The sequence below is a fragment of the Lynx rufus genome, unplaced genomic scaffold (genome assembly GCF_022079265.1).
Source record: "Lynx rufus isolate CCGP_SWC_20201006 ecotype Redwood Valley unplaced genomic scaffold, mLynRuf1.p SCAF_3, whole genome shotgun sequence".
NCBI classification, from domain to species: domain Eukaryota; kingdom Metazoa; phylum Chordata; class Mammalia; order Carnivora; family Felidae; genus Lynx; species Lynx rufus.
The window spans coordinates 1,587,584-1,598,593 of NW_025814845.1; the positions used below are offsets into that span (position 1 = coordinate 1,587,584).

The 11,010-nt window shown below is 56.3% G+C and overlaps 1 protein-coding gene across 1 annotated transcript in view; it reads left to right on the plus strand.

Moving 5' to 3' along the window:
• Nucleotides 1-4,427, plus strand: part of PPP2R2C (protein phosphatase 2 regulatory subunit Bgamma) — a 138,132-nt gene extending 133,705 nt beyond the window's left edge. Inside the window, exon 9 of the mRNA XM_047091543.1 lies at nt 1,706-4,427. Within this exon, the coding sequence (XP_046947499.1) occupies nt 1,706-1,997 (292 nt within the window). The 3' untranslated portion in view covers nt 1,998-4,427. The remainder of the gene's footprint in view (nt 1-1,705) is intronic.
• The last annotated feature ends 6,583 nt before the right edge of the window (nt 4,428-11,010 follow it).

Genomic DNA, 11,010 nt, shown 5'->3' on the forward strand with positions numbered 1-11,010 from the left:
ACCCCGCCCCTCCTTCTAGAAGGGACTGACCTTGAGAGATGGCCCACAGGCGAGGTAACTGTGACACCGAATCACAGCTGGTCCATTCCGTGCAGGCCCCGGGAGGCCGGCTTCCCGGTCTCGGGTAGAGTTGCTGAGGCTGGGGCCTCGGGTGCTACACTCTCCTGGTGTCGGTTTACCAGCCCACGTTCTCCCACGAGAAGGGGACACGTTACAGGAGATGTGTCACGTTCAGCCCGTGACTCAGCATCACCCGGGCCCCTGAGCCATGCCAGGAGCATCTGACCTCCCACAGCCCAGGTGCCTAATAAGAGAACCTCTCCTGGTCTGTCCAGGTGGACCTCGGCCTTGAACATTTCCTGCTCCCCTGCACTGCACTGTCCCCCTGATGTGGGGAAATGGAGACGTGGAAAGTGTGCACAACCCGTGTTCACCTAGGGGGCCGCGGGGCTCTGTCTCAGAGCAGTGACTCCCCAAGAAACACACTCAGCTTCCAAAGGGAAGACAGGAATCCCAGTCTGTATGCACCTCCCCTGAAGGACGTGGAAGGGGACCTTGTTTCCCAGACTCCCCTCCCTCCTCCCCGGTTATTTTGCCCCCCTCCCCCACCCCCGGCTGCTCCAGAGACTCTCCTGGGCCAAACCCCAAAACCCGCTCTGTAGGCCCAGGCCCCGATCGCTGGCCTTCTTGCCGTCCTCTTACCACACAGACCACATGGCCTTTCTCCCAGGCCCCAGGCACCCCTTCTCCTTGGAGGGGGGAGGGAGAAGGAGTGGATGGACAAGGGGCAAATTCCCTTTAGCAGGACAGGAAAGTCTGTGAACATCTGCACATCATTTAGTCACCCAACTACTCAGAACAGGAAGGTGCTGGGTCCCTGCCGTGAAGGGCGTGTTGGGTCAGTTCAGGGGCCTTCCCTCTGCTGGTGCCTGGAGGTCTGGACAGGCCTCTCCTGGACAAAGGGGAAAGTACAGAAGTTTCTTTACGATGTCTGGGGTGGAGCATGAAGGGGTCTCAGCCCCTGCCCTAGGGCCGCCTGGCTGGCTCACTCAGTTAAGCGTCCGACTTCAGCTCAGGTCATGATCTCACGGTTTGGGAGTTCGAGCCCCGCGTCAGGCTCTGTGCTGACAGCTCAGAGCCCGGAGCCTGCTTCGGATTCTTTGTCTCCTTCTCTCTCTGCCCTTCCCCCGCTCCTGCTCTGTCTCTCTCTCAAAAATAGACATTAAAGGGGCGCCTGGGTGGCGCAGTCGGTTAAGCGTCCGACTTCAGCCAGGTCACGATCTCGCGGTCTGTGAGTTCGAGCCCCGCGTCAGGCTCGGAGCTGATGGCTCGGAGCCTGGACCCTGTTTCCGATTCTGTGTCTCCCTCTCTCTCTGCACCTCCCCCGTTCATGCTCTGTCTCTCTCTGTCCCAAAAATAAATTAAAAAAAAAACATTGAAAAAAAATTAAAAAAAAAAATAGACATTAAAAAAAAAATTTTTTTTTTTAAAGGGTCTCAGCTCCCGGCCTTGGATTCTGCAGGCAGACGGTAGCTGAGATGTGGGGGAGGACCAGAGCCCAAGGGGAAGGTGGGACCGGGGCGGGGGGCCCACCCCAGGGAGCGAGGTCCTGCAGCCCCCGGGGTGGTTACTTGAGGTGTGGCACGTTTCTTCCCCGTACCCTGCCCTCCCCCAACCCGCCTGACGCCTCTCCTTCTCCCGCCAGCGTCATCATGACCGGGGCCTACAACAACTTCTTCCGCATGTTTGACCGGAACACCAAACGCGACGTGACCCTGGAGGCCTCGAGGGAGAGCAGCAAGCCGCGGGCCGTGCTCAAGCCCAGGCGCGTGTGCGTGGGCGGCAAGCGCAGGCGGGACGACATCAGCGTGGACAGCCTTGACTTCACCAAGAAGATCCTGCACACGGCCTGGCACCCGGCCGAGAACATCATCGCCATCGCGGCCACCAACAACCTGTACATCTTCCAGGACAAGGTGAACTCTGAGATGCACTAGGTGCGTGCGGAGCCCCGTCGGGGACGCAGCCGTCTGGTGGCACGGCTGGGAGCGCGTCCCTCCCTCCCGGTCCCCAGGCCGGGCCGCCGCCGCTGGCCGCCGTCTGTTTGAAAACGGGAGGAAGGAGGGTTCACTGAAGCCACAGACCGTAACATGGACGTGACCGTCGCCTCGGGGATCAGGCCCTTCGTTCATTAACCGCGTGCCGCCTGTCCCGCTGTTAGGACTTTGTCATTTCCAGGATCACTTTTCACTCCTTCCAGCAGCAACTCGCAGGGGACAGCAGGCACCCCGGGGGGCCTCACGGCGCCCCCCCCCCATTGGGGCTTTGGGGACCAGACGACGGACTCAAACCAGCCAGCCAGGATTCTTTTGATTACAGACGGAGCAATTTCCACGGTCTCTGAGCTGAGGGTCATCCCTTTGCTTTTTGGATCGTGGATTCGTGCTGAGAACAGACAGGTGCGAGATCCACTTTTAGGTTCTTGCAATGTCTTTCAGTCCCCCAGGTCTGGCGTTCCCAGACAGGAAAGGGGACAGCGAAAGCCACCCGTGTGTGTGTGCCTGTTCTCACCGTTGCCCCAGCCTTTGCTGAGCGTGGGCCGGGGGGGCCAGGCACGGCGTTCGGCCCTTCACGCGTACGGATCCAGTCCCCACTCTGCGGGGCTCTCCTGTCGTGCTTCATGGTCATTGGGCCCCTCGAGGGAGCTCACGCGGCTCTGTCCATGACCCATTCGCTTCCTCCACAAACACCAGCCCCTCACAGAGTGCCAGATGCCAGGGATGAGAGGTGAGTAATTTATCAGCCCCACTTGACTCGCGAGGACGCTGAGGCCCCGAGAGAATGAACCAGTTTGTCCAACGCACGTCCTGACCGAGTGGTGGAGTCAGGAATCCTGAGCCGGTCTTCACGCGCACCGGGCCCTTCCCAAGTCCGCCACGCTGGCGGCTCGTGTTAAAGCAACGTTCTTGCCTGGAAGGTTCTGGAAACATATCTTCATCTTGTGAAGCGGGACAGAGCAGATGGGCCATGACGAGGGTCCGGGGAGACCCAAGCTGCAGCACGGAGTATGGAGAAGGCCCCCGTGGTGCCAGGCTCTGTGTGGTGACTTCAGACCCCCGCCCTCTGTGGGGCACCTCGCCGCACCCCCATCTGTACCCCAGCCCCTCGTTCAGGTGCACCGAGCTGCCTCCGAGGAGATTGCATGTTTTGACCATTTCAGGATACATCTTCTTTAATGGCCTGGCCCGTGTCTCCATAGCACCTGCTCCTGCCCCATGGACGTGGAGACCAGCTCCGCCCACCCCACCCCGCCCACTTGTCCTCTGCACGGAATGACAGATGACGGGGAACCACTGGCTGGGCGTCCTGATTCAGGAAACCGAGTGCAGAGGCCGAAGCCAACATTTTTTTACAGGGTGTAACCCAACCCAGGAAACAGACCCACCCGAGGTTTTTCTCAGTGGATAGTGGTGTACTTTTCTGTGCATCAAAGCACAAAACGCATGTGCATTCACTTCTGGCCATATGATATTTACACAAGGAAATGGGTCCATCGTTCCTGTTTTGTTTTGTTTTTTTTTTTAAATCAACATGAATGAAGAATGTTTGTTTGTATATCACTGTAAAATCCAGGTGACCTGGACAGTATTATATGTACATATCTATTCTAATTGAAATTAATCACTGGATTGGATTCCTCTTTTCCCCCCTTTGTAAAGAGGTTCAAGAATGTGGTAAATTGTATAGAAATCTTGTCGAAGCCAAAATCCAGCTCTGAGGGCCTTACACAATTACACGGATATTTGGCATAATCCCCTTCCCTTTGTGATTCGGATGCTGAGGGGAGACTCGAACTGCAGCGAGGACTTACTGTCGGAGCGTAGATTTCACACTTACCCGTCTACACAGTACCGCTCTTACACTGCATTCAAAAGGAGGTCTTAATACAGTTCCTGGTTCCTTCCTTCTGTGTGAAGCTTTGGATAGCAAACCAAAAAAGGAAAAGAAAGAAAGATCCTAGAGGAAAAGCATGCCTTCGGATCCCTGGAAAATCGTGATGTCCAAAGCAGGTTGTGAACAACGACACGTGTTGTGGGGGAGGGGCAGGACTAGCCGCGGCAGACAGACGGGCCAGTAACATAGTCACAAACTCTGCTGCTTCCTCTGTTTAAATTTTCTGCCCTTCTTAAATGTATGGGCATTCACCTAGTCCTTGTGAAGTTGTTGGGTGGTTTTTGTTTTTACTCGAATACTCTGAGGACTGAAGTCTTGGTTGGTGTTGGACGTGTGGTAGGTAGACAGACCTGATCACTTTGGATTCTGTAACTCATGGGTGCATTCTGGTTTCATTCGGTATCTCGGATTATCCGACTGTTGAATAAAATTATAAATATGTTAATACCAGCTTTTTCCAATAAAATAACAAACGTTACATCGAAAATGGGACTCGGAGTGCTGGTGGTTTCTAGTGAGGCCAACCCCCGGGGGGAGGGTGGGTGCCATCAGGAGGCAATATGGCGGACAGGAAAGGCTGGATCACGTCAAAGCTTTGCTATCTCTCTCTTTTTTTTTTTTTAATTTTTTAAATATTTATTCATTATTGAGAGACAGAGAGCCAGAGCATGAGTATGGGGAGGGAAGCCTGGGAGGAGAGCGACCACAAGCCAGCTGGTTCGTTCTGGAAGCCGGGGTGGCCCAGCCTGGTGTGCCGCGGTGGCTGAGAAAAGCCAGAAGATGTGTGAGGACCCCCCCCGCCCCCACCCCCCGCCGTGGTTTCCCCCCGCACCCCTCCTGGGGGCCAGGCCTCTCCTCTCCACCTTCCAGAGGGCATTTTATACTTCAGACTCAGCAAGAGGAAGGCAGGTTGTGTTCTAGTGGGTCCTGCTGGTGGGGCTTTCATTGGCTGGGCTCTTTGTCAACCACACGGCCCCTGGGCAGAGCTTAAAGGAGAAAGCTGCTCCCAGGCTGTGCGGCCTTGGACCCGGGCCGACCTCTCTGAACCACCTGGGTAACTAGAGGGCAGTGCCGGTCCTTCTCAGTGCTGTTGGGACGACTGATGAGATACACAAAATACTTAACAGATCCTGTGGTACCGCTGTCCTGGGACGGTCCCGTACTGTCTTGATTCCGGGCGTTACCTTGTCTGACCTGCCTTTCGGCTTCATGTCAGCCCTTTCGCAGGGGAAGGGGGGGGGGTACTTCTGCCTTACCCATTTTACATACGGAGAAACTGGGGCTCGGAGAGAGGAGGGGGTTTAGCCTGCACCCAAATTTGTAGAAACACCAAGCGGTGACGTCTGGATTCAGACTCTGATGGCGAATGGCACATGGTCAGGGACATCGTGGCCTCAGCCCCACCCCGTCCAGCTTCAGCCAGCACTGACTACGCACCAGCCCGGGACCATGGCCGTGTGACCTTGAGATGACAGGTTATCCCCAGCCATCAGGCAGACCGATCTGTCATGTGAGTCCTTGTCAGCAGAGAACCTCAGAGGGAGATGAGACCAGGAAGAGGGGGTCAGATGTGGCAGGAGGGTCCCGTCTGCCATCGCTGGGTGTGGAGATGGGGGAGGGGACGGGCCTCAGGCCCGAGAACGTGGGCGCCTCCAGAGGCTGGCAAGGGCCAGAGTGGATTCGGCAGGACACAGCCTTGCTGACACCTTGCTGATGGCCTGAGGGGTGGTTTATTCCTCACCGACTCCCGGAACCACTCTGAAGAGCTGGTCCTTACCGTCTTGATCTCCCAGAGGAGTTATCTGGGGCCCAGGAGATTCAGGGCACGTGCCCAAGGCCCACCGCCCATATGGTAATGACCACATGGACCCCAGCTCTGTGCCAGGGACTGTGGCCAGCCCTTTGCGTTTATTTCAGCCACAGTAAACCCCCGTGGCAGGTACTCTTGCTGCTTCTGTTCTAGAGATGAGGGACTCCAGGCTCAGAGAGGTTAGGGAACTTGCCCAGGACCACACAGTAAAGGCAGAGCTAGAACCCAGCTCTCTGAAACGTCTGTCCTGTGCAGTCGTAGGTTCCGGAGCTGGCATCTGACCTCACTCTGTCTTGACCTCAGCGCCCTGTTCTGGCATCGACACCCCTGAGGCAAAGGGAGGTCGACTGCGTGCAGCCTGCAAAATCTGGAGAAAGCTTTGTGATTTCTACCGGCACTGGATTCCTTCTTTACACGCTACCCGAAGTTGCTGGGTGGTAACTTCTGCTACTCTTTGCTGAAAAGGAGCGTTGTTGCTGAAATTCATGCAGCCTCCATGTTTGAACCTAAACATAAAGCCCTTCAGGTTGGCAGATGCCTGGAGAAAGCTTGTCCGGGGGTCAGAGCCGCTGTAAGAGTCGGGGGTGGGCGGTCAGGGTGGAGAATCTCGCCGCGGTCAGGGGACGGACGTGCACTCCCTTCTTATCTCCCCCAGTCAGTCCTGAGAGGGACCCGTGAGGAAGTAAGGCTTAGGAGTCTGACAAACCCCAAGTCACGGAAACGGTGGCTGGTGGATCGGAGATCTGGGTGGTGCCCAGACCCCTCGTCAAGCAGGGCAGCAGGCAGTCTCTGACCAGGAGAGCAAGTGATCTTGGCAGGAGTGTGGGGTTGATGAGTGTACCAGGGGCCAGCGCAGGTGACACCACAGCCACTTTCAATGTAGCTTCACTCTGGGCTGACTTGGGACGTTGCTGCGGCCCCATAGGCAGAAAAACCGCACTTACCTTAAGCTTCATGAAAGTAAGCTGAGTCAGGAGTGATCAAAACACCTAGAAAAATATGATTGATTCAAATAAAGGGAAAATGGGGGCCACTCTCTTTGGCCGACGACATTCAAGGGCACCTGGGGACTTCTAAGGGGGTTGGGGGAAAGATTCTGGGAGAGATGGGGCTGCTGGCCTGGGGATGGGCTGAGGGCGCAGCCACGAGAGACCCGGGTTTAATCTCAGGCTTGTCACTGACCAGCATTGAGATTGTATCTGTCCTCTACTGCCGGGTAACAAATGGTCCCCCAATGTAGCAGTTTGAAACAACAGCATCTGTTACCTCATACAGTTTCTGAGAGTTGGGAACCGGGCGTAGACGAGCTGGGTGTTTCTGGCTCAGGGCGCCATACGTGGCCGTCATCTCTGAAGGACTGACTGGGGTGCAGGTTCTGTGTCCAGGCTCGCTTACGTGGCTTGAGGCTTTGGTTCCTTGCCACACGAGCATCTCCCCGGGGCTGTGTGCAGCACGGAGTGCTCACCGAGTAGCCAATCTGAGAGAGAGGGCACCCAAGCCGAAAGCCAGTCTTTCTGTAAACTAATCTCAGACGTGCCATGTTTTATTGGTCACATAGCCCGATCTTGGCACCCTGGGACAAGAAGGCGTGGGAGGTGGTGGGGGTCACTGGGGGCCATCTGGAGGCTGGCTACCACAGGGATCCCAGCAAGCCTCTGCATGTCTCTGAGCCCAGGGTTCAATTATAAAGTGGTGGCAATTGATGAGGGAGCATGGGACAAGCTGAGGGCACAATACAGGCTCACAGCACCACCCTGCCACCCTCTCTCACCGCCCCTCCCCCGCCACAGTGAAACATGTGTGATATTCCTCAGACATTTCTGGCTCCCCAAGAACACAGGAAAGGGGTTTAAGTGCTTGCCGTGATGATGTGGGAAACTAAGGCAAATGAAAAATTAAACTCCCTTCCTGCCCACAGCCCATTGGCAAGTCCTTGAAACCAGCTGAGTGACCTCCCTCTGGGAGCTCAGCTGCCTCGACGATGGCACTTGGCTGGGGGCAAAAGGGAGTCTTGGCTTAACATTATCCTGACTCCCCCCCAGGAACCTGTGAGTCGACTTCAACATATAAAAATTCCTTTCGAAACTTTCTTTATCTCAACTCCCCCAAGATATACGCTGGCGATCATAGATCAAGCTTCTGGCCCCTGATGCACATCTGAAGTGTCTCACGAGTGAGGTTTTACTAAACGGTAATAAATGGCGTTTTCCTATCAACAGCCGGCCCCTCAAGGTCCCGGAAACCTCGCTTCCAAAGTTCCTCAGAGACTTACTCTATCCCTGACCCCCTCCCAACCCGAAGGTATCTGATCAGTCACCCGTCACGACCCCAGGGCAGCTCTTCCTGCCCACGGGTCCCGTCCCCGGGCTTTCATAAAATCACCTTTTTGCACCAAAGACGTCTTCGAGAGTTCTTTCTTGGCCGTCAGCCCTGGACCACCCCACGGTCACCCCCAAACTTCATCAACGAAAACACCGATCACACGAGGTGTTTTTGAGAGACTCCAGGTGCTGACATCCACAAGGCCACCGTCACAGCATCTGACAGGTGCCAGGTGTTCGTAGAGACCTAGTCAGCTGTCTCCCACTTGCTCTGGGCCCCAGTGCCCTCCTCTGGTGGGCTGACATTCTTGGGGGGCTCTTCCGGCTCTGTGGAGATTGGCAGGGGATGAGTTGACCCCGTCTCCTCTGGTCTTGCCCGGCTTGGCTCCTGGTCTCCCGGTGGCTCTCAGCCTCAGGTGTGTGTTAGCCTCGCCTGGGAGCTCTCCCAAAACCCGTGGCCCAGCCCTCAGCATCTCGGGCTGGGATTCGGCATAGGAACTTTTTAAAGCTCATCAGATGACTCCACTGTCTAAGGAGACAGGTTATTCTGTGAATGACATAGGGAAACAGTCTTTCTGCAGAACCGTTTGCAGGAAAAGCAAATGATCTATAGATTTACTTGGAGGAAAGCTAAAAACAGCGTGTGGGTCCATTTGTTTTCACCACTTTGGGCAAGGAAGACCCGGTCACCCGTCTTTTTTTTTGCTTTGTTTCACCCAGACTACATTTCAGAGCCCCCTGCAAAAGTTAACCACTTGAGAAAAACTTTAACAAAGGCTTACCAGCTTCGAGAGTGGTATCCTAGCAACGGAAAAGCTTTTAGAGCTCGAAATAATTGCCCAAGTCGTGAGTGATTCATTTCAACCAGCCATGTCCTTTTTTATTTAAAAAAAAAAAAAAACACACAAAAAAACAAAGCCCCATTATCTCTACCTGGAGACTGTTAGCATTTTGCACAGGGGCCCACGCAGTCAGATGACAGGATGAATTTCACGGAGGGACTGAAAATCTGCAAAAGGCAGCAGCTGTCTTAGGACAAAAATAACAATGAAAATGGAAAGGAATCCATTAGCAAAATTATGCCCTCCCCCCCAAAAAAAACGTGAAAAATACATGTGAATGTTTGGAGCAGTGAATGAGTCATGTAATTCACCTGCAAAGCCGATGACCGTCTCATTCGTAAATGGGCCGAAATGGGTGAACTTTCACCTGGGAAGGATGCCCATTTCTCTCGGCAAATCTACTTGATCATTCACGCATTCCCTCAGCAGACGTGTTCTGAGCATCTGCTATGTGAGCGGTGCTGATGCACGTGGCTCTGAGCTGGGACGCTGGACCCCAGCCGCTGGGACTCAAATCTTGGCATTGGAGGTGGCCGGAGGTCTTGGGGATGTTACCCACCCGTGCTGCCCTTCAGTTTTCTCATCTGCAAAGCGTGGAGAATGACAGTACCCACCTCAGTGGTGCAGGTCAAACAAGAAAATCTCTGCGTAAGTGGTCACCTGAGCTCCCGGGGAGCCCGTTAATGACAGTCCCTCACACTGTGACTGAACGTTCCACGAAGCCCCGCTGAATGCTGCACCTGGCCCCAGCCATCCTGGGGACATGGGGACAGTCTGTGCCTGTGCTGAGAATGAGGAGGGGGCTCACTGAGGAGGGCAGCAGGGGCTGCCTGCAGGAAGGAGGAGGGAGCAGGGGTGGGGTGGAGAGGACAGGGTGGGGGCTTAGCTGCGGCCTGGAGCCGCCTGCTGACCAACAGTGCCAACACCAAGCAGGCTGGTCTAGGGGTCCGAGTGCATCCCTGGGCCCCTCGCACTGCTGGCCAGTGTCTGGATTCCCTGCCGCCGTGCAGGGTGGGAGCACCGCTCCCACTGCACCAGCAGCCTCCCCCCTTCTGCCGGTAACTGGGCTCTGTGCTGGGCAGGGAAATCCCTGCTCCCGGCAAGCGCAGGGTCACTGGAAGCGTGTGAGTGCCCTGCCCCTCGGGTCCTGGGGTTGCCGTGTGGCCCCTGACCCTCGAGAGCCAGGAGAAGAATGGCATGTGAGCCCCATGCGAGTCCGTGTGAATGACTGTGGGGTTCCTGCTTCTGACATAACAGCCTACGCTAGCCTGGTGGTTTCGCTCTGCAAGGCTGGCAAGAGGAGGCAGAAGTAGGACGCGTGCCTCTGTCCCTAAGGCCACCGCCTGGAAGGTGCCCGTGTTCCCTGCCACCCCTGGCCGGAAGTTAGGCACACGGCTGGGAAATGTGGTTTTTCTTGACCGGCTACAGGCCCGGCTCAGAGTCAGGCTCTCCTGCCATGGAGGGCACTTGGGGGGACAGAGCAGCAGGTCTGTCGCCGCAGAGAAACGGGCTGGGACTCGTTCTTTCCCGTGCTTGTTCCCAGCCCACTCCCAGAGGGGCCCCCCGGAGCCAGCCAGAGGCCACCGCCATTCCTGTGACTTGCCACCAAACAGTCCCTAGAGGATAAGGACACCTGTGCGCGGTGTGACCGTCACCAGGTAACACGGGCCTGTTTCCTGTGTGGTGGCGCGAGCTAAGGGATGACTGTCCCACGGTAACGAACAACGGCGACTTCCCGAAGGTGCTGACGGTGGGCAAGAGCTGGCAGATCCAGAGGGGAGTGGGGGGAGGGGCAGCCGGGCGGGTCCTGGGTGCGAGTTCAGCCCGCGGGCAGGTGCAGGTGAGGCCCCAGGGAGAGGCCGGGACACTTCCCAGGAGGAGCAGGGTCCTGACCCACAGCCTGGCTGCAGCTACCGAGCTGTGCGCCTCTGCATGGCTGACTGGGGAGGCAGGGGGGGTGGTAAAAGGGGAAAAAGCCCCACTTTCAGAGATAAGCAGTGAGCGGGAGGCACCTGGGGGGCAGTCAGCAGGGCAGCGGGTGCCGGGCCCTGGGGACTCGAGCCTTGTCACTGGCCCACATCCC